Source organism: Gadus chalcogrammus, chromosome 21, assembly GCF_026213295.1.
Source record: "Gadus chalcogrammus isolate NIFS_2021 chromosome 21, NIFS_Gcha_1.0, whole genome shotgun sequence".
Classification (NCBI taxonomy): domain Eukaryota; kingdom Metazoa; phylum Chordata; class Actinopteri; order Gadiformes; family Gadidae; genus Gadus; species Gadus chalcogrammus.
Window position 1 is genome coordinate 18,185,458 of NC_079432.1, and position 23,790 is coordinate 18,209,247.

Below are 23,790 nucleotides of genomic sequence, written 5' to 3' on the forward strand. Positions count from 1 at the left end.
TAATATCTATATAATTTTTAGAGCAATCATAACCAAAATTTGGCACACTTCTGAAAAGGCATGTCCTCCATGTGAATACCAAGTTCCAAGGTTGTGAGACATTTGAAGTGGATATTTGTGATTGCATCTAAATTCCAAGAGTACATTTTAATCAGAGACGCCCATAGAGCATCTTAACAAGATTTTGTGTTAGTAAATTATATCATGCATTATGGGGATACATATGTCTGACATATATTTCTGTATTCACAGATATATTATATATTAATATATATATATATTAATATTAAATATATAAAGTATCAAGAAAACCATCCATCCATATTTTATTAAAGACTGTGCCAAGCAAGAGATACTCACCTTTACTTCGGGATGGTAAAAATTCTCCTAAAATATGGAAAAGGGTACTTTTCATTTTCAGGAATGATATAGACAGACCAACAGACAAATATGTAAGTCAACAATTGACCAGAACTAATCTACCAACACTGACGTGTTGTACCTTTTCTTAATCTAATAACTAATTAACTAATAATTTGAAATATCCATTTACCTATATTCCATGTTAACATCCAAAAGCAAAGAATATACTGTTATATTGTTTTACAATAAGCACTTCTAAAAAAAAAGTTTACCAGGATAACAAAATGTGGACAGGGGCCAACACCTACCTTTTTTCCTCACTGCATATAGATTTCCTGGAAAGCAAAATTACATTTTAAAGGAGACATATTATGGTTTTCTCCCAACAAGTAAACATAGGCTAGTACGTACATATATGAGTTCCAGAAAACATGTTTTTGAAGCTGTTTGCTGGAAATAGCTTATTGGAAAATAAACCTTGCCTTCCGCTATTCCCCTCTGTTTAAGGGGCCACTCACAGAGGGCCGCGCCCCCGTGCCCGAGCTCATTTGCATACTAAAGTCTAGAACGTTTGGCTTGTGTGACCACGCCATCCGTATTCCAGCACGGAACAGCTCCTTGGCCACGGCACACTTGGGAGAGGTGTGCCGTGGCCAAAGTACAGATGCTAATGAGATGACACGCGCGGATACGCAACGTGAGCTGGATGACGTAGTCCTTGCGTACTTTCCCTTCTTTCTTTATAGGTCCATGCCCTTCTTCCCCACAACAATCATTTTAAACAATGGCGGCGAGCGGTTCATGAGTGGGTTTACGTTAGTGCGAAGGTGAAGTCGAGTGTTTACTTGAAATCTGGGCCGACGACAGCATTCACGTTGTTGTTCTCCATTGTTGTTATGGCGGCGAGGACGCTTGGTGATGATGTATTTATCGTATTACGACGTGATGACGTATGTATGAAGGAGCAATCGTCATGGCCTTTGGGAGCAGTGTGACCACGGGCCAGCGGGGGGAGTGGGGGAAATCGTGCTGAATCTTCCTACAGCACGGAACAGGCAAACTTGCCAAGTATGAGTGCGCCCTCAGTCTCTTCAGAATGCGCTGTTACTAGTGTCTGTAGCTTTAATGCAAATGAGCTGCTGCCCATTGACCAAAGAGCTGTCAGAGTGAACCACAGCGTGGAGGAGAAGTGATTGTTGCTGTTTGCGGACTCCTGGGCCCAGTTTCCCGATAATGATGGATCTTCGCTCGAACGATTATTCTCACGGTGGATCTTGCGAACCATCGTTAATTTCTTTGGAGCGTTTCCCGAAACTCCTCTTAACATGAACGCGCATTCGCTGCACTCACGACGTTCGTAGGATTGTACCTGTCCACTGACATGGTGCTGAAACGGGCTATGACGCAGGGGGAGATGCAGGAATGTCGCAGGAAAATGGGGTTAAAAAGGGTTAAAATATCTCCCCATCAAGGCCAACCGCAGAGTAGCCTACGAAAAGAATAGAGTGCAATAATATGAATGCTAAAGATATTAAAACACAATTGATTAGGCCTAGGCCAACATATATATCAGTCCTTATCCTGAACGCACTGTGCATACATTTATTCACGGCATTTCCCCCCCTGAAATAATTCCATATTACAAAAGTCCAAAATAGCTTGTGTGACAACTACATTTATCTTAATGTGCTGATTTCTGAAACATACTTTGCGCAGCAAGAGAGCCGACTTTATCTGATTCTGCATAAGGTTGCATTGATTGGCTCTCTAGTATAGAATATTTGAAGACATTAAAAATGCAACGTTCCATTCATTCATTATCATTCAAACACGGCTATTGCTGACCCGATTAGGAGAGCTTGGTCTAGATCCTGCCCATATTGTTGGGCAGGATGAAGTAGGCTATAGGCAGGGTTCGAGTTATGATTCCATCTCTGTGGGGGTCTCTTAAAGTTGTTGACGGTGGGGGGAGACCGTTCCGGCCTTGCGCTGAATTTTGACGGGGGGGGGGGGGGGGGGGGGGCGTATTTTCCCGATAATGACCCGCGTTTTATTATCCCACTTAACGTCAATATTACTCTGCATGTGGAAGGGAAAATAGCTTTATTTGTAATTACAATATTATACTGCTGTATTTTCAGAGACCCCCACAGATATTTGAGTTTGCTGCTTTCATGAGAGCCAGACCTCTCTCTATGGGAGCTCAGCTCCCACTGGCTCCCACTTAACTCGAACCCTGGCTATAGGTCTTTTTACACTGCCGAGCCGGTGTGGTCGAAGCTTGGCACGCCCGGCGATTTCACCTTCTTATCTCAAGTTTCCTGTGTAAAACCAAGTGGGTCAAATCCCCCGTTCATCACGGCGTGGGATTTCTTGGTTCAGTGGGGAAGGCGGGGATGTGCACGGAGTCTCTGACCTCTTTAGAATAATTTGTATTATTGCATACTCCCGAATGTTTTCATTTTTTTATGAATGAAGACACCCGCATGCAATAATGAGTTCACTCTGAGTGTAGACTACAAACGTGATTAACTATGGTCAGGGATGTTCGTTACTGTCTAGACAGGGTCCAATAGGCGTAAATAGGGAACTTCACCATCAACAAAAAACGCCTGCAGAAATTCTCCGACACCCGCTGGTCTCAGCATGATGCATGTCTAGTATATGTCTTCTGTCATTGATCAATATGAGGACATTTTTACCACGATGGTTGAATTAAAATCAGAGGGAGACAGCAAGTGCAGCTTGAAAGCGACCTCCCACACAAGAGCAATGGAATCATGCCTTGTTACGTGGCGTTTGATCGGTAACCTACATTTTGGCTGCGCATGTATTTTTGGAATTTTTAATTGTTGCAATAAATTATGTTGTTGTTGACTTCTAACATGTCTCTATCTTTGCTGTTTAAATCTAACAGTAGTCTTAGAGTAATATATCAGCGGTAACCACAGTTTTTGGTCGCGAAATGGCTCAAGCTGGGCATTCCGTGCCGTGGTATTGGATGTGTTTTAATAAAACGCATCCAATTCTAGGAATGTCCGCTGGTGACGCAACTGAGGCTATAGTAGGCTAACGATGCTCTTAGCGTCCTACGAGTACCCTGGAGTCCTCGTTAGCAACGAGCGTTTTCACAAAGTTCGTTACCAACGATGCTTTCGGGAAACGGTGTGAAAACTGTACAATGCTCGTACGACGCACTTCACGATCCACTTAGGCTAACAATGCTTTTGGGAAACTGGGCCCTGAAGCTCTATATCTTTAAAATATAATATAATATAATAATAATAATAATAATAATAATAATAATAATAATATTGTGTAATATATAGCTATTTATATAATATTATATCTAATATCACGGCCAAAAACAATGTGCGCCTCGGATTATAATATGAATCATAAAGACTGCGTCTGACATCTCTGGTACTTCCACAGCAAGTGAAGACTCGTAGCGGGGGTTATTATAAGTCCATATTGAACTGCGACATGGAGGAGAAAGGGATTTTACTCTGGGAGTTGAGCTGCCGGACTGCCGCCGAGCTCCCCCCACCGGAGCTGTTTAATTCTGCTCCTTTTCTCTTAAATTAACTTCAGAATTACTTTATAACAGCCCAAAAGGGCAACTCTTTATTAACTCACTGGTACAACCTACGTGCATCTCTCACGTGTCACTCTTACTTCCGGTGTCACATTCCTACTTGTCCGTGTGAACACAATTACTATTGTAACATCCTTTCTCTTTTTTCTCTTTTTCTGACTCTTAATGAACTGTCAAAAATACACACAATATAAATCATCTCTGAATGACAAAACTCATTACTGTTACAGTGAAAACTAAACTAATTTAACTAGAGTGATATTCCTTGTTACCCTTCACACATACTAGCTGCAATCAAATCACAGATCCACATCGTAAATTCAGAATGAAAAGTTCTACAAACGATGTCCTATTTTAGTCTTAAACTTATAACAACACACATTACTAAACATGTTATGCTTTCTCCACATTCTTTCTTTATGTCCTATTTTAGTCTTAAACTTATAACAACACACATTACTAAACATGTTACTTATAACAACACACATTACTAAACATGTTATGCTTTCTCCACATTCTTTCTTTAGTCCTATTTTAGTCTTAAACTTATAACAACACACATTACTAAACATGTTACTTATAACAACACACATTACTAAACATGTTATGCTTTCTCCACATTCTTTCTTTAGTCCCCCCAAAGTCCATGAGTGGTCCACAACTATTCGTTCACAAAGTCTTTGTAGCGTTGTGGCGTCACCACTGTGCGACCAGCCCTTGTGGTCACCGGTAATACATTGCTACCCGGTGGGTGTGTGTCACCCGTGTCTGTGTCTGTGTGTGTTTCAGGAACAGTCTGTGGAAGAACAACCAGTCTCCATGTCCATAGACTCACTGAGGGTCTGTCCGTGGGCACGCCTGAGGTGTTTGCGATTCCTCCGCAGAACACCACCAGACTGCAGCTGGACTTCGTAGGATCTCGCATCCACAGCCCTGAGAACATTGCCTAATCTCCAGAGAGTGTGAGACCCAAATGGCTGTATTCGCACACAGTCCCCTGGTTTCAATGTGTCCAGATCTCTGGCAGATCTGTTGTAGTAGGCAGACTGGCGTTCTTGGTTACTGCGTAGTCCTTGCTGCACCTGTTCGACTTTTGGCTGCAGAAGGCTTGCTTTCGTGGGCAGCAGTGTTCTGGTGCGCCGACTGAGAAGTCTTTGTGCTGGACTGGTGTCCAGGCCTTGTGACGGTGTGTTACGGTGATCCAAAAGAGCAAGGTAGGGATCCTGTCCAGCCATTTGCACTTTGTGCAAAAGTCTCTTGGCTGTTTTGACGGCTGATTCTGCTTTGCCATTGCTCTGAGCGTACCCAGGTGACGAGGTCTTATGCAGGAATTCCCACCGTTCGCTGAATCTGTGGAATTCTTGCGATGAGTATTGTGGTCCGTTGTCCGAGATGACAACATCAGGGATGCCTTGTCTGGCCAAGTGGGCTTTCAGTTTCTTTATCACAATTGTAGATTTTGTGTCTGAGAGATAATCTATTTCCCAGAAATTTGAATAGTAATCTAAAGTGATGAGATAGTCCTTGTTGTCAAAAGAAAACAAATCTGTGCCTACTTTAGCCCATGGTCTGTTAGGCATGTCATGTGAGATCGGTGTTTCTCTTTGTTGCTTATAGTCCACTGACCTACAAATGTCACACTTGGCTACATAGGTCTTGATCTGGTCATTAATGCCTGGCCAGTATACGCACTCTCTGGCTCTTCATAGGCATCCTTCCACCCCAAAATGAGAGGAGTGTAGACGTTGCGTGATGTCTCTCCTTAGCGCATCAGGGGCCGTATTCACAAAGGATCTTAGGGCTAAAAGTAGGTCCTAACTGGCGAATTTAGGAGTAACTCCTAAAAATAATGGGCGTGTCACTCTTAAATTTAGGACTCCTAACTTTTTTCACTAAGAGCAATTCACAAAGTATTTTAGGACTAAAAGTAGCACCTAAGTCTAGGAGAGCTTAAAAGTCCTCAAGAGGACTCCTAACTCAGTAAGACCTATTCACAAAGAATCTTAAAATGCCTGCGAGACGAAATGTTAGGGTATTCAATTTATTGTGGAGTTAATGCGCGATGCAATAACATCCCCGACTAACAGGAATAATCCGATTAGTCCCGAAATAAAATGTTATAAAAATTATAAGTTATAAAAAAAAATATATAACTTATAAAAAATAAAAATAATTGCGCCATCAAAAGACGAGGACGTGTTCGTCAATAGGAAGAAAGTGCATTCCATCAACACGCAGGTTGTTTTTGATGCAAATTTTAACATAGCCTACTGGATGTTGTTGCAAAGTGGCCTGGATCTTCAGCTACCCATGATTCGCGCATTTTAATGGTGAGCGGTCTGAGGCAGCTTTTTGAGATGTACCAGTTGGGTGTCACTTGCTGGGTGACAGTGACTAATACTGACTATCCATGCAAGACGTGGCTCTAGACACCCTACCTCAATCCACAACCGGGAGCACAGTTAAAGTGTAACATGTAAGTGATTACGCAGATTACGTATAGTCCTATGCGTAAAACACATCGTATTGGCTCTTTGCGAGCACACAAACATACACGAAATGTTGTGGAGAGAGGAATTGGGCAGATGAAACGTCGGTTTCATGTCCTCCACGGCGAAATACGCCTCACCCCAGAGGGCAAGCACAGTAATCACTGTATGTGCCATTCTACACAACCTCTGCAAGCGGAGGAACATTCCACAGCCAGACGATGATGATGATGATGGCGATCAACATTACAAGGAATTTGGCCGTGTGGAACCGAGTGGACAGGCATTTAGGGATCACTTTGAAAACACATTTTAGGTAAACACCTTGGCACAAATCAGTCAACACTTGGGTAGTTCGTAACATTTTTTTTTTTTTAGATTTTACGTATTTGTATTGTTTGCTTTCTCTCTCTCTTGAACGTGCAGGCTACAACGTCATTATCGTGGTCTGCACAAAATTGTCATCATGCGTGTATTCTGCTAACTGCACTATAACTACTTAATAGGAATTCATTTCTAGCCTAGGCTATTTCCTTGTTTTTCGGTGATTCAGTGGGCTCGTCTGAACAACCAATCACCGAACTGACCGCTTCTAAACTCGTGCACGAGAATTGACGTAATCCATAGCAACGGCGCGTCACTCTTAGTTCACTCTCTGTGATTTATCCTTAGTAAGAGTAGGTCTCAGCGGCTTTGTGAATAACTTTTAAGAAAAAACTCCTACGTAAAATGTTTTAGCGCGAGTTAGGAGCACTCCTAGCGGTAAGATAAAATGCTTTGTGAATACGGCCCCAGGTATGACAACACGTTCACCCCGAAACACTACTCCATCTTGGTGACTCAGTTCATCCTGGAATGAAAAGTATGGTCTGATTTCGCTCGGTGTCTTTGCCTTGTCATTTGGCCATCTTTGTTGTATGGTTTCAATGAGTTTCTGCAGTGTCGAATCCTGTGTTGTTGCAGAGCGGATTGAACTGAGGCTGTCCGCTGAGATGGGTACATGCTGCAACATATTAACAGTCTCTATTTCAGCTTCCACTGAGCCAAAGGCTGAACACTCAGGCAGGTAAGCTCGGCTCAAGGTGTCTGCTAACACCATCTCTTTTCCTGGTAAGTAAACAACATCAACGTCATACTTTTGAATATGCATCATCATTCTTTGTAGTCTTTTGGGTGCACTCAATAGTGGCTTTCTCACTATGTTCTCTAAAGGTTTGTGGTCACTTTGTACAGTTACCTTGCGTCCATACGTGTACTGATGGAATTTCTCCAAACTGAAAATCATTGCTAAGAATTCCTTCTCAATTTGGGCATAGCCCTTCTCTGTCTGTGTGAGTGCTCTGCTTGCGAATGCTACGGGCTTACCCCTCTGGACCAGTGTTGCGCCCAAACCAGTGTCTGAGGCATCACACTGCACAGTCAATTCCTCCTCCGGGCTGTAGTACTTCAGCACCGGTGTGTTTGAAATAGTCTCTTTCAATTTGAGAAATGCCTGGTCATGCTGTTCTGTCCACTCCCATTCACCGTCCTTGTGTGTCAGGTGCCTGAGTGGCTGACAGTGGTCAGAGAGATGAGGACAGAACTTAGCCAGGTAGTTCACCATACCCAACAGCCTCTGAACTGCTTTCACATCTGTTGGCTTTGGCATTTGTTCAATGGCACGTACCTTTTCTGGATGTATCCTTACACCATCCGCTGTCAGGAGATGTCCTATGTACGTAGTCTCTTTTTCCTTCAGCTTGAACTTGTCTACGTCTCAGTTTCTCATCGTGGTCTCGCTGTGCCATTTCTTGTGTCTCACCTTGTCCCGGGATCAGCACATCATCAGCAATGATGTACAGACCAGACAGATCCTCCAGCGCCTGTGTGAGCTTACGCTGAAAGACCTCTGGTGCGGGGCTGACCCCCATTGGAAGCCTCAGCCATCGGTAACGTCCAAATGGCGTAGCAAAAGTAGTCAGAAAACTTGACTCTTCATCTAATTTTACATGCCAGAAACCACTTTTCACATCACATACTGTAAACACTTTTGCTTTAGCCAGATCTGGGAGAATGTCCTCAATTGTCTGCAATGGGAAGTGACTACGCTTCAGCGCCTTGTTCAAGGGTCTTGGATCAATGCATAACCGTAGCTTCCCATTCTGTTTTTGGACAACAACCATTCCATTGATCCAGTCTGTGTTGCATTCTACAGGTGTGATGATTCCTCTGCGCTGTAGGTCTTGAAGTTCAGCCTTCAGTGGTTTCATCGTTGCTACTGGCACCCGCCTCTTTGGCAGCTGCACAGGTTTCACTGTGTCGTCAATCTCCAGCTTGTATTTTCCTTCAAGGCAGCCATCACCCTTGAACACGTCAGCATACTCTGCTTGTATCTGCTCCATTGTCCATTGGCCCCTTGTAGTCTTAATTTCTGGCACTGTTGTAACTATGCGGTCAATTGCCATAATATTTTCATAGTGCACTTTAATCAGCTGCATGCCCTCACTGGCCCTTTTGCCAAGCAATGGCACTGTATCTCCCTCATCCACAACTTGGAACTCCAACTGGTACAGCTTCTGGTTTCTGGGATTTCTCAGCTTCAGTTTGCATTTTCCCAGTGTCTTAAGCTTGCTTTTGTTGTACATCACTAGCACACTCTTTGTGTCTTAGATCTTTGTGTTTGAATCAAGCAGATCAATTGGAATTATATTACAAGTAGCACCAGAGTTTATTTGAAATTTCACAGTCTGTTTTCCCAAAAGCATTCCAGCAAAGAGCTGTGTGTTGAGTCTTTTATCAGAATCTACTGAACTCACTGTCTCAATCTCTTCTGCAGTTACACAGAGGATTTCATCAAACTCATCACTCTCGTGTTCTGCTACATGGTGCACTTGTTTCTTTCTCTGTTCTCTTTCTCTTGGTTGCTGACTGGCTTTACATTTAGCTGCAAAATGATTCTCTTTGCCACACTTTTTGCACGTCTTACCGTATGCTGGGCATTTCTGCTTGCTTCTCTCATGTGATTTGCCACAAAATTTGCAGTCCACTTTATCCGCTGGCTGTTGGTAGTGCCCTGGTCTCTGTATTGCATGCACCTCCTCCACTTTAGGTCCGGAGATGGTTTTGACATTCTCGCGCGACAACTCCGAGGCTCTGCACAACTGAATGCATGTGTCGAGCGTCAGGGTCTTCTCGTGGAGCAACCGCTCCCTCATGCTGACATTGTTGCCTCCACACACAATCCGATCCCGAATGAGCGAGTCTCAAGTCCCAAAGTTACACGTCTTTGATAACACTTTCAGGTCCGTGACATAACAGTCTATTGCCTCACTCGAACCTTGGTTTCTCGAGAAGAAACGGTAACGTTCCACGGTCTCGTTAGCACTAGGGTTGCAGTGAGCATCCATTTTATCAATTATGTCCTTCATCTTCCAATCAGACTTTGCTGTCTCACCCATGAGCGTGTCCAACAGCTCTCTGCCGCTCTCACCAACGAGATAGCTGAAAAGTTTGACAGTTTTCTTCTCGTCGTCGTCCACGGTTAAGTCGGAATACAGTAGAAACTCTTCCCTCCAGGTTTTCCATGACTTTGCAAGATTCCCTGAGTCCATGCATAGCTGTTGGGGAGGTTTTAGCCCTTCCATGTCGGTTGGATGAGAATGCTAATCCCTAGCTAAACTTATATTACTACTCTACTAACGTTGCAGTAGCTCTTCCCGCGAAACGATAATTCGACTGGTCAAGTCCGTGACCGCTGCCACCATGTTTAATTCTCTTAAATGAACTTCAGAATTACTTTATAACAGCCCAACAGGGCAACTCTTTATTAACTCACTGGTACAACCTACGTGCATCTCTCACGTGTCACTCTTACTTCCGGTGTCACATTCCTACTTGTCCGTGTGAACACAATTACTATTGTAACAGGAGCTGCCGGACTGCAACCAAAGCTTTGGCGGCAGTTGTTTGCGCCGAAGCTTCGGCGGCAGTCCGGCGGGGGGAGCTCGGCGGCAGTTCGGCAACACAGCCCCGGGAGTACAATCCTTTTCTCAGCCATCTCTTCCTCTTGACTGCCGCAGCTCCGGCGGGGGGAGCTCGGCGGCAGTCCGGCAGCTCCGGCGAAGAAGGGGATAGTACTCCCGGAGCACTCCTTTGCGTGTGGGAGCACCAGAGAACCAAAACAACATCCCAAATCCCAGTAAAAGTTTTTTTTTTTTTTTGCAGATAATGTGGACCTCAGCACAGTGGATTACCAGAGATTGGACGCAGACTCAATTTATTTAATGATGGTTGATAAGGGTTATTTTAAAGGCAATCAAAGCAAAGCGACTATCAACGAAAAACCATAATATCATTTGAAACAAATCAATACATTTCCAGATTTATAGATTAGCCTATATCAGAACCATTTTATGAATATAGGAATCGGGATGATTTGAACACAGGTTAAAAACACCTCTCTAATCATGAGCCATCTAGAAGTCAGGTGATCACATCCTAAATCTTAATAGGGAGTTTAGATTAAGATTACCTTAATCTAAAATGAAGAGTCACATTTGGTTGATATAAATGCTGTGAATAAACATTTTCATCTATTTTATTTTCAGCAAGGTCAAGGTCTTGGAAAGGAAAAACAGACAGGGAAAATCCGGGTTAGTTTGGATAGATAATTAGACCCTGCAAAATCATCTGCCATGTGACCACACCACTAGGTCAAAGCCAGCTGCTGGATATATCAGTCTACAAGCCTACCCAGTGGCCTGTAGCAAACGTTGCTCATCTATCCTTCAAACATCTACTTGGACACGCCCACTTGGGATGTCATAAGGGGCAGATTTTCAAAACGGCTTGCAAGGCTAGTCACACTCACACCTGGTGGCATGTCATGGGCCTTTAAAGCTGAGCAACAAAAACGTCCTGCATCATTAAAACGGCCAGAAACAGAGCAGTAGTACTCTAAGCAGTACTGCTTAGTGTGTGTGTGTGTGTGTGTGTGTGTGTGTGTGTGTGTGTGTGTGTGTGTGTGTGTGTGTGTGTGTGTGTGTGTGGGTGTGTGTGTATGTGTGTCTGTCTGTGTGCGTGTGTACCTTCATCCTCATCAGGAGCAATGAGGTTAGCAGCAAAGCTGAATATTGAGGTCAAAACGCTGGAGGAACCTTCTACTGCGTCGTTGACTGCCTTCATGGGGTCAGAGCCCAGCTTGGTCAGGCCTCCTGGAGGAGACACGGTCAGCATTAGACACTGTGACACGCAGCACAGAGGGTTTAGAAAGAAGCAGATATTTCCAATATATTTCCAGTTAGTATACGTTACACGTGAACCTCCTAAGATGGCACAATTTCATTGGTTCGCCATCTTGTGATATTGGGCAATATCCCATGATTGAGATCTTAAACTAGGGATATTGTTTTCATCGCAAAATGTCAGTCTCGTCACGCTAATAAAAATAAATAAACCCCTAATAAAAATAAATAAACCCCGGAAAAAGTGTTATCTTGTTTACTTTTGGAGTGTTAATGTGTATTATATACTTAAACAATTATTTGAATAATAGATAAATATTTCATAGTGCCATACACAATTGTTCTGCAGACTTATGCTTTGCTGGTTTTTATTTGAGGGATTCCATATTTCATATTGAGATAAGAAGAATTGTATACGTCACTATGTATTTAGATCATTACAATGACGCATTATTGTGTAATGCATTATAATGAAAATGGGATGTGCATGATGCAAAATTTTCCAAAGCTTTTTATAGACTTCGTGGTAACTAGGGGTTCACTTCAAACTACATCAACATTATAGTTATTGACGGGACTGTCGGCACACATAAAGTATCATAATGCCCTCTTGGAGTGTAGTGCATCGACATGACTTTGTGAGGGTGTGGGATTGTGTGCATAGTTGATTGTTAGGTTTGGGTGGAAATAAAGTGTAGCTAATCTATTCAGTTTTGTGAAAGACTTATTGCATTTGTTTCACATTTAGGCAGAGTTCCTGTAGAATATTAAAAAAAGGAATAATCAGCTACTCCACCTGTACAACTGATAAATATCTATCTATCTATCTATCTATATATTTGATATTTATAGATTTATCTTTACACCTTTACACATATTTATGTATTTAAATATAGATAGATGTCAAAAGATTGACGTACCCTTGTTATGCACTTCAAACAATGTATGCTATTATGAGCAGTTCCTTGTTTCCAAATTTGGTGTTCGTACAACCATGCATGTCAGTTAGTGGTTATCAAGCATTAACTGTGCTGGGCCTGTCTATGTAGGCCTAATTGTGTAGGTCTATCTGTGTAGGCCTGTCTATGTAGGGCTGTCTCTGCAGGCCTGTCTATGTAGGCCTGTCTGTATAGGGCTGTCTGTGTAAGCCTGTCTGTGTAGGCCTGCCTGTCGGCCTGTCTGTGTAGGCCTGTCAGTGTAGGCCTGTCTATGTAGGCCTGTCAGTGTAGGCCTGTCTATGTAGGCCTTTCTGTGTAGGCCTGTCTATGTAGGCCTGTCTGTGTAGGCCTGTCTGTGAAGGCCTGTCCGTGTAGGTCTGGCCGTGTAGGCCTGTCTGTGTAGGCCTGTCTATGTAGGCCTGCCCCTAGGGCTGTCTGTGTAGGTCTGTCTGCAAGGCTGTCTGTGTAGGCCTGTCTTTGTAAGCCTGTCTTTGTAAGCCTGTCTGTGTAGGCTTGTCTGTGTAGGCCTGTCTCCTTGGGGTGCCTTGCCTCTACGCTCTGTATCCTTTAAGGTTTTCCTGACAGCAGGAGGGGGACCTAGTAGGAAAGAAGACACACAATATAACACAGCAACAAACACAAACAAAGGCGTTAGGAAGATGAGGCATGAATAGTAAAAATGGTTAGAGTTAAAAATCTAGAGACAGACAGAAGAGTAAATCATGATTTCATAAATCATGTGGGCCAATAATGAACGCATAGAAGTTAAAGAATTAAACATTAAACATTAGAGGTTGTAGCACAATATAGTTGTGTAAGATGGAACTCTATGTTAGGAAATAATGAGCAGTTATTATGAAATAATTATTAAACATTTAATACAACAAATCGTCAGAGTAGTAGTGAATTCAAGTCATTATAAAATATAGATATAATTTGATCTCATATATTCTAAAGCTAAAAAATGAAAGGAAATAGAACTTTGTGAAGGGTTGTGGGTGAGGAGGTTTGCAACAGAGACTGGGGATGGAAGGAGGTACGGTTTGGACTGGGGTTCTGTCTCGCTCAACAGGTTGAGGGGTTCCATTCCTATTGAGGCTGCTATGTTAAGAATGTATGCACTCAGAATATTGGAAGATGTTTTCTGTAAACACAAAAATATAACAGAAAAACAAGCTTTTGTGGATTTTAGTAAACATTGTATCGTTTTTAACATTCGGTTGGCATAAACAAAAAAACGTAGTCTTGTGCGTATATATACTTTTATGTCTATCTGTCCAAATATAATGTATTCTTAATGTTGGCGGCCTTTAAGTACCATTCCAAATCCTGCAAACAACGTGTTCTATTTTTACCCCCAACCATTAAGTGTTCCGCTTGGCACTGGGGCCCCTTGTGTGACGATTCACATGGTCTGGATGTGTCACACACATTTGCAACCTTCCAACAGTCCTGATAACCAGTACATAAACAGAACAGAGCAAATAATATTAACACACTTATACTGACATTTGAGAAAGACAGTTTACAGACAATGTATATTGTATTTATAGCACTGCTCTTATGATTGAGTTTCACAATAATGACTCTATGAGATGCCTACGTTTTTTTGGCCTTTTCCAGGCCTGAGTCCATTTCACGTGACTCAAGTTTCTGTCTGCACAAACAAACAAGATGGCTGATATATTCTCAGTGGAAATGCTATATTTTGCACTTCCACTGAGCATTGAAATGGGTTTGATATAATTGCTAGCAAGAAATTTGTATTTTATTCCACAAATATTTGCTCAGCGATTGTATATGGACTTTAGTTTGATAGTTATTAAGAAAATTCTTTTAGCTCTTGCCAGAAAATTATTTAAATAAAATTATTTCTGTCGTTGCTATGGTAGTTGCTATGGACGCTGCTATCGCTGAAAACCAAACATGGCAGACTTTGATTTGATCAGTGGAAAATGCGGTATTAACATTGTTTTGGCATTAAAATGCAGTTCTAGTTGGAAAAGTGCCTTTTATTGCAATTTCTGCATTGTTAATGCTTATTTGGGGTTTTAAGGGTCTAGAATCAGGGTAGGCTATATTCAGTTTAAGAAATAACCTAAATCTGTTCAGAATCCCCCGGCCCTCCAGTTATCGTATAGATCCATATGCGCTTGTTTAAGGCCATTATTTTGTGGCGGGCAGGAATTAAGTTCATGCCTAGGAAATATAAACATATCCTAAGGTGCAATGCAGTTAGGTGGGGGTTCGTTACATCACTCTTAGAGACAGGTTTATTTGACACAATTCATTAATTCATCATGTGTGAGAAGTCATTCCTCATCTTGAGTGTGACTCCTGAGTCAAGGGCACTAACAAGTAGGCCAAGCTATAGACCTGGGGTCCCTTTTTTATCAAAGAGGCTCTCAAAGGACGCATATGAATATCAATTTAGGTGCTCCAGCTTACAGGAGGTGGCTCACAAAGCCTCAGCAAATGCCTGATCTCTTTGCGCCTCACCCAGCAGCTTGCTTGCATGATTTAGTTCTTGAATTCTTCCCAGAGCGACACTCTAGCCGTCCAACATGCATATCTGAGAATCTGACCTCTAACGACAAAAAGTAATGTGTGAAATGCACATAAACAATTTTAGCAACTTGGCCTTGGACATACAGCTACACCAAGGGAACATACACACACTCACGCACACACACACACACACGTACACGTACACGCACACACACACACACACAATTGAAGAGAATTCTAGACTCTTCCGTCTACTCACACACACAATAATGTGGTTGATAATTGAGATAATTTAGGTAGATTCCGCTTTCCATCTTTAGACTAAATCATACATTTTTCTTTCTATTGCTTGTTCCTATTCAGCATGCCATGATCATTGCCCTCAACAACAGAAACAGTCAATACATACCGAGCCTGAAGGATAACCTCTCACGTATGAGTCATTGCCTCGGCGGCACTCGGTGAGGCGCTGTTCTGTCTGGGGCACCTTTGTATATGTGTCTATTTCCTAGCTTGCCTAAAAACATACGCCGAAACGTAGTATGCGCCTAGTATACGCCAAAAACAGACCAATGGGCAGCTCAGCTGTCAGCTGTTATTATATTGTTATTTATCAACGTTATTATGGACATTTGGGCACTATGGTTTGTTGTAGAAGCTGGCTAATTAATTTGTATTTAGATTAGGAAAATTAGGTGCTCTATTTAAGGGATAAATCCTTATCTGAGTTTGTGTAAATTAACCTCTGCATAGAACTCTTAATGCAAGCAAGTGAACTGTCCTTTCAATGTATAAATGTTCCTCATCACGAGTCCCGCTCCTATTACAGGAACCTTTCATCAATATTTTCGGGGATTGTTCCGAAAATTGTGTTGATGTATTAAATACAGGATATATGCCTTCATGTTTCAGAAAATGAATAAATTATCATAATAACTTTCCAATGAGTAAATTAATAATTATTTTCCACTGACAATAATTCAGCCATCCTGTTTGTTTAACCAGATAGAAAGTTGTCACGTGACGTGGACGCAGGCCTATATATATATATATATATATAAAAAAAAGGCATCTTTAAAAAAAAAAGAAGCATTTTAAATTAAATTATTCCTATAAAATAGGATGGGTCACAAGACTTTGAGTTAATATACCAGTCCGCCTCTAGCCAGAAGTTGCCCTGTTTAGATTAATTTAGAGGACACTACCTCTGGAGGTGGTTTTGACAATGATTGTCTGCTTCTCTCCAGCAACGTCTGCATCATTACATCACAATCTGACAACTGTTTTATTACAGTCATGGAAACAAGGCCTTTGTTTCAGTTGCAATATGACCGCACGCAAAGTTAGCTTTTGACGTCATTTATTTTAACACATCTTAGTAAATATATCCAATGTCACAGAGCAGGGGTGTGTTGGATGACCACTGTATTACAGAAATACTGATGCTTTGTGATGCAAGAACCTCCACTGATACTTGTAGGTCCCTCATCTGAAATGTTTAGATAATTTTAAAAGTGCCAACATTTAAAATGGTATAATTATATTTATTCACTTGTTAGCATTCATCTTCTCTGTGAAATATGTTAATTTGTGAATGGGCCCGTCAACTGTTGGCCAGAATAGGGTATCTTTAATCAGAGAACATTATAAGACCTTGATTTAAACAATGTGGGCTGTGTACAGACAGCAGACAGCTGTCTGCGTCACAATGCCTGCATGTTACTCGTGTAGCACCTTCACACAGAACACAACCGGCTCTGCCTCTTGGTGGTCCTCACCACCACATCCCTACCTGAAAGTGTTTTATAATCCATCATGTCAAAGATGATGACGAACACACAGGACCAGGTGATGACGAGGGCCAGCACCAGCACCCAGGCTATGGGGGAGCTGAAGGTGGCGTAGAAATGATCCATGAAGGTCTTCTTGGGGGCCACGCGTGAGGAGCCCTCCCCACCCCGAGCGTCAATCACCATTGTGGTCGTGAACGATCGAACTGAGGAGGAGCAGATAGAAAGGAAATACACATTTAGATATGTTCTCGTTAGATGGGGTACACATGCATGTTTTTGATGGATAGATAAATAGATAACAAGTCCAACTGTATTAATCCCCCGGGGGGAAATAATTTGTTACAACAGGCCAGCAGCAGTGGAGAACACAGGAGAATGTACAATACAATAGAAATACAAGTGCTAATGCAGTTAAAAATAGATGCTAAAGTAAAGTTCAATGGGGGGATTATTTGTTTATCAACACGGCGCACGCAGAATGATCGCAAAAAGAAAATTTGTTTGACCGGTTGCCATGGTTATCACAGTGTGGTTCATTTGCAGTTGCGGTGTTGTCAGCTTACTGTTACATTAAACTGTATCAGAAAACGCGGTTATATGCTATAGACCCTATAGTATCTGTGGTATAAAGGCTGGGACGAATTTAAAATTATAAATATGTACACTTTATGTTGAAAGTATAGACCGTCGCGATTCCCATTGAAACGATTAGCGCGGTGATTATTCTTCAAAACAAGATACATTTTGAAAAAAGAATTAAGTATAAAGGTATAAAGGCTATGAAGAATTTTGAATTATAAATATGTACAATCCATAACGTTAGCTCTCTGGCTCGATCAGCGGACTAGAATACCTCCTAGAAGAATTGCTTGTTGGCCGGAAATTGAAAGGGGGGCTGTTTACGTTTGATTGTAGTCTTTTCGCTCAGTTCTCCGTCTCAACATTAGGGCTAGTACCAAGCGAAAAGACTACAACCAAACTGCCAACGAGCAATGAGTCTTCCAACAGAAATCAATGGGATTTACAAAATGCACCAAAGGTGCAATAAAACACGATAGAAACTGTATTTCGCTACGATACTTGATTCAACCACTCTATTTCATCCTAGACAAACCAGAAAGGGGGCTCAATGTTCAAAATACTGGAAAAAACTAATGGTGTAGAAGTGGTGGTGTCCCACATAAAGGCAGTGGCACACTCAATTGAAAGTGTCTTCCAGCAGGAAGACAGCAACTTAAGCCGAACAGGATATATTAACTTGCACACAAATAGAAGGCGATGAAGGTGAAATGACCAGTGTAGTCCTTTAACATGACAAAAATACCAGGCTACCTTATTTATATTACACATGAGGGTGCCCCCAGTACAGTGAGTGGCAGTACAGTGAGTCTATCCAATACGAAAACCCTGCCATCATAAACCATATTGTTTGTCTGACTCGACTTTAAACAAATATTGATATTATAATAGAATAAAACTTCACTTGGAAGGCATTGTATGCTTTGTTATGCACTGTTTTGTGTACTTTTATGTACTTTTTTAGAATAGGATCAGCTTTTTTTTAAATATATTTTTAATTAATAAAAACATTGAACCATTGTGGCAGTGAGAGGTTGGATGTCTCTAGTCCACCTAGGGGCCAACAGGGGCTGTGTCACAGCAAGACGGAGCTAGGGGCTCCACCTGTCGTCTCCCCTCAACACGGCCCCCACCAGGGGATCCTATTACAGCTGAGTCAGATGGCTTAGCAGCACGTCTACACTATCTGAGCACTCACTGCAATCCTCACTTTGTTTTCTGCTTGATACAACAAATCAGCGTTAGCAATCACATAAAAAAGAATTTGACTAGAGCGAGCTCAGGTAATTCAAAAAACATGAAATATGATAAGAGTAATAATATGAACTGTTTTGTTGAGTAGTTTGTGTTCATTAAGTGACCTTAGCTTGTGCGTTTGCATGTGTTCCTGAATACAAAACATTAAATCACACAACAAAGATTTATTAAATTTTATACAACATATATACATATATATATATATATATATATATATATATATATATATATATATAGGTTAGATAAAATAGTCTCTATGCAACAGTGGGGTTATATTATACAGTCCATATCAAGATGAGGTTATCAAGATGGGGTTATATAATTTTCAGTTATATAATTTATCTATAATAAGCCCCACTCTTATTTTGTGTCTTTATTATATTATATAAACCTACTCTTATATATGGACTATATTATATAACCTATTCTTAGGGACTATATTATATAACTGTACTCTTATATATGGACTATATTATATAACCCCTCTTATAGATTGACTTTATCTACAAGTGACTATATCCACTCTTAGTGACTATATTGTATAACCACACTTTTATACTGTATATCGACTTTATCTACAACCCCACACTTACTGGGGGGACAGGGGACTACATTACATAACCCCACTTTTATAGATGGACTTTGTCTATAACCCCACTCTTGGGGACTATATTATATAACCCCACTATTCCCCAAATATCAGTGTCAGTCCCTATTAATTTTGTCTCCACTTCCTGGTTCATCATGGTGTTTAAGGATATGAACTAGTGACCAGTGTCATCTAAGTAATCTTAACCGGCTGTTTACACAAACCCGTTGCATAAACCATAAAACCTGAAATTGAAAGCAAAAATCTGAAATCTCATTTCTGGCACAATAGTGGTTCTGACAAATCAGGTACAGACCTATCCTATAATTTGATAACTTTAACTATTATTTATATTGTTAAAAATACCAGTATTTTGTCATTTCATATAAAAATAAAAAAACTATTTTGAAGAGATAATACAGTGCATCCATCGTCTATCACCTGTGACTTTTACTCATCCCTCTGTGTGTTAACAAAGGGTGCTTCTGTTGACATGAAAGTATCCTTGTACGTCTGTGCTCACACTCTCTTAATACTTTTGATTTAGAGCGTCAGACCTATATAGTCATTATAAAGCTGTCAAAGACCAAGGCAGAAGACTTTAAAGCCTCATTATTTACAACATGAGGCCGTCGTTGTTGTACAGTAAAATAACAGCCCAAAGAGGATAATAACCTGACTGAAGAACAATAGCATGGGAACCAGAATTGTAGTGAGCCATTTGATAGCAAGCTGAACTAGGGGATCATAATCAAGAATTGCTAGAAACAGAATGAATTGTATCGAAAACAGTGGTTCCCAAACCCAGTGTTCTCAGATCTCAGTGTTGTAGCTTGATAGCTGAAACCTCTAAGTGACGACCTCACCCAGTTTTAAATAGCATAAGAAATGTTACCTCCACGAACTCAAACTATTCATTCATTATTTTTAATGGAGAAAGATCATTAATATGTCATTATGTTTCCATCTCACCAAACTATAACAATAGTTAAGCGGATAACAATTCACAATTTGCCTGGACAAATATTTCTTCACAACTGTGCATTGTGCCGTTCGAAGCAAACACTGTATAAACACAGTGTAAAGAGTAATGGAGATACCAGATTGGCATATCTTGGAATATTTTTAAGTTTTACATTGGCTCATCCACCAAAACCTGAGCAGCACTGTGGTGATTTATTATTGTAGAGGTGAGTGAAAGGAACTTATTGATCATACGTTACCTTCAACTGCCTCAGTCATTGTTTTTGGTTTTACACAGTTAGAATCCACCTATAAATTCTGGAGTCAGATGACATCACCAAACAAATGAGCTGCTACAGCAGATTGTGCACAAGGAGTGTGTACACTCTTTGTTCCACAAAGTAAATCCTGCAGTCAAGTGAGACGCAACATCCCATCCATGTGTGGTGCTGACTTCTTGAGAGAGAGAAGTAAAATATAGCTTCCACTGGCCAACAATCTCACACCAGTTTATCCATCTTCTTGACGCTCTTCAAGTAATATTCCTGCTTGTCCTTAGAAGCGTAGAATTGTATTGTATGGATGAAGAAGTCTCCCAGTGGAGTGCGAAGAGGTAGCTAGTTTAAGTTGGAGGAGAGTATGGGCTCCGGGGGCCTGGCGTGGTTGGATGTGTTGAGGTGGAGCAGAGTGTGATGGGATTAGAATGTGGAACAGAGGAGTGCGAGATAGGAGGGTGGAATGAAGGGGGTTGGGGAGGGGGGTAAAAATAGTCACATCAGTCTCCTAAAGTACATCTCTTCATTCCCATTCCATTTGTCTACAGGAATTCCATTTAACTTAAAAATAATAAAACAGAACCAATGGAACTTGCATCAAGCAATCAGAAAAATACACTTGTGTACCGAACATAGGGTGGAGACGGGTAGCCACCTTTCATTGACAACAGCCTATTTCTGAGTCAAGCAATATGTCCCTGGGTTATTCTTAGAGCTGCCTGGGACCACTGGCATTTGGCTTTACCTTTTTAGGCAAGGGGTGTGACCTCACACTCATACACAGAGAGAGAGAGAGAGAGAGAGAGAGAGAGAGAGAGAGAGAGAGAGAGAGAGAGAGAGAGAGAGAGAGAGAGAGAGAGAGGCTTCAAAAGGGGTGTGCACAGACAGCAGGGGCGCTGCCTGGCGGGGAAAAGTGGTACTGATTCTAAGGGCCCAGCCCAACGCAGCACGGCCCACGGCCCGCGGATGGCAATTAATAATATAATATTAATATTCTTTCATAGGGCCCAAAATTCCTGGCAGCGCCCCTGACAGACAGTACAGTGGACCCTCTAGTTATATATATGTCACTCCACAGAACGATATGTAAACCAATGCATTTTGAATTGGACCTTTTCTCTGACAATTTTCTTGCTCTACAATACGAAACAAGAGAGCGAGAGAAAGGGAGAGAGAGAGAGAGAAGGGGAGAGCTTCAGAAGGGGTGTGCGCAGATAGTACAGTGCACCCTAGTAATGTATATGTCAGAACCACAAATTCAACAAAGGGTCAATGCTTTGTATTATGAATACTCGATAGATACATTTTTGCAGCATAGTGCGGTGCCCCCTCTTTCATGGATCGTGCTCATGCTCACAAAAATTCAAACCATGGTCTTTCCTTTTCTTCGACTACAGAAGGGGTGTGCGCAGATAGTACAGTGCAACCTCTAGTTATGTATGTGTCAAAAAAACAAATGCATTAAAGGGTAAATGTAGTGTATTAGGTATACTCAGATTTCCCAGTTTTTTACAGCAGACCTCCTCAAAAACGTTTTTGTGCTCATGCTCACGAAGATTAATCTATTGAATCGTTTCCCAGAGCACGATTGTCTGATTGATTTTGTGATGCTCAGAACGAAATGTTAACCCATGCATTAAACTCTATATATATTCATACATGTATATTTATTTATTTATTATATGCAGAGAGGCCCTCTTAAAGGAGAAATCCGGTGTAAAATGGATGTGATATGTTTGGTATGACAACGAGTTGGTTTGTTTGGGAGCAAAAAAGCGTACATAGACGCATTCTTAAGTTGGCTGTTTTAAGCCGATTCTATCAAAACGCTATGAACTTGGAAAGATAGGGGCATGTCTCATGGTAAAAACTAAATCGCTATTTTAAACCACTTACAAGGCTAGAAGTAGCCCGACACTTCTTTGATACAAGATATAAGATACAAGATCGTCTATTGTCATATACACAATGGAAACATAGTTTGCACTGGGCAATGAAATTCTTAATTTGCAAGTTCCCTTCACACAAAATATGCTTAAAATAAAGTAGATAAATAAACTAAACTACAAAAAAAATCTGTACAAAGAGCAGAATTTAGTTAAACAAAAAAGGTTAAATATAAGGTGCTGTTTAGCATGTGCAATGTTCGCATACAGCAGAAGGCCCTGAAAGACGTTGAAATATAGAAGTTTGAATATTTACATTGGATATTGAATATTATTAGTAGATAAGTACATGGTGCAAATGAAGCTAACAGTTGAAAATAAATACAGTTCACAGTATTGAATATAGTGCAAATACAGAGTGCATCAGTGTTTGAGAGTCATTCAGCAGCCTGATGGCCTGTGGATAAAAACTGTTTTTAAGTCTGGTTGTTCTGGCTTTCATGCTCCTGTAGCGTCTGCCAGATGGTAGCAGTGTGAACAGTGTGTGCTGGGGGTGTGTAGTGTCCTTGGTGATGTTGTGTGCCCTCTTTGTAACCCGGGTGTTGCAAATGTCTTGAAGTGATGGGAAGGCGGCTCCACAGATGTATTGTGCAGTTTTAATCACACATTGGAGAGCCTTCCTTTCATATACCGTGCAGTTTCCAAAACCACACTGTGACGGAGTTGCTCAGGAGGCTCTCCACTGTACATCTGTAGAAGTTGCTGAGGAGTTTGGATGACAGTCCAAATTTCCTCAGCTTTCTTAAGAAATACAGCCACTGCTGAGACTTCTTGGCAATGTGTTGGGTGTTATGAGACCAGGAGTGGTCCTCGCTGATGTAGGTGCCGAGGAAATTTAAAGGTTTTCACCCTCTCTACCTGAGTCTCGCCGATGTGCAAAGGACTGTGCTTGTCTCTCCTCTTCCTTGGATTGATAATCAACTCCTTAGTCTTCTCTATGTTTAAGGAGAGATTATTTGTGTGGCACCAGGACACCAGCTGAGCCACCTCCTCCCTGTAGTCTGTCTCCCCCCACCAGTGATCAGTCCGATGACTGTTGTGTCATCCGCAAACTTGATGATGGTGGTGTTGCACTGGGTGGAGGCACAGTCGTAGGTGAAGAGGGTGTACAGCAGCGGACTCAGCACACAGCCCTGGGGGGTCCCTGTGCTCACCGTCCTTGTGCCGGGTGGCAACTCTGACTTTATGGGGTCTGTCTGTGAGGAAATCCAGAACCCAGCTGCAGAGGGAAGGTGTCAGTCCGAGGATGAGGAGCTTCTCAGCCAGTCTG

The 23,790-nt window shown here is 41.5% G+C and overlaps 1 protein-coding gene across 1 annotated transcript in view; it reads right to left on the minus strand.

The window, feature by feature from the left end:
• The window catches only part of LOC130374341 (nestin-like), a 49,867-nt gene extending 28,852 nt beyond the window's left edge, over positions 1 to 21,015 (minus strand). Inside the window, exons 1-6 of the mRNA XM_056581058.1 lie at positions 20,560 to 21,015; positions 16,911 to 17,114; positions 13,160 to 13,207; positions 11,517 to 11,642; positions 672 to 698; positions 361 to 387 (exon numbers count right to left, since the gene is read on the minus strand). Coding sequence (XP_056437033.1) covers positions 361 to 387; positions 672 to 698; positions 11,517 to 11,642; positions 13,160 to 13,207; positions 16,911 to 17,114; positions 20,560 to 20,578 — 451 coding nt within the window. The 5' untranslated portion in view covers positions 20,579 to 21,015. The remainder of the gene's footprint in view (positions 1 to 360; positions 388 to 671; positions 699 to 11,516; positions 11,643 to 13,159; positions 13,208 to 16,910; positions 17,115 to 20,559) is intronic.
• Positions 21,016 to 23,790: the final 2,775 nt, after the last annotated feature.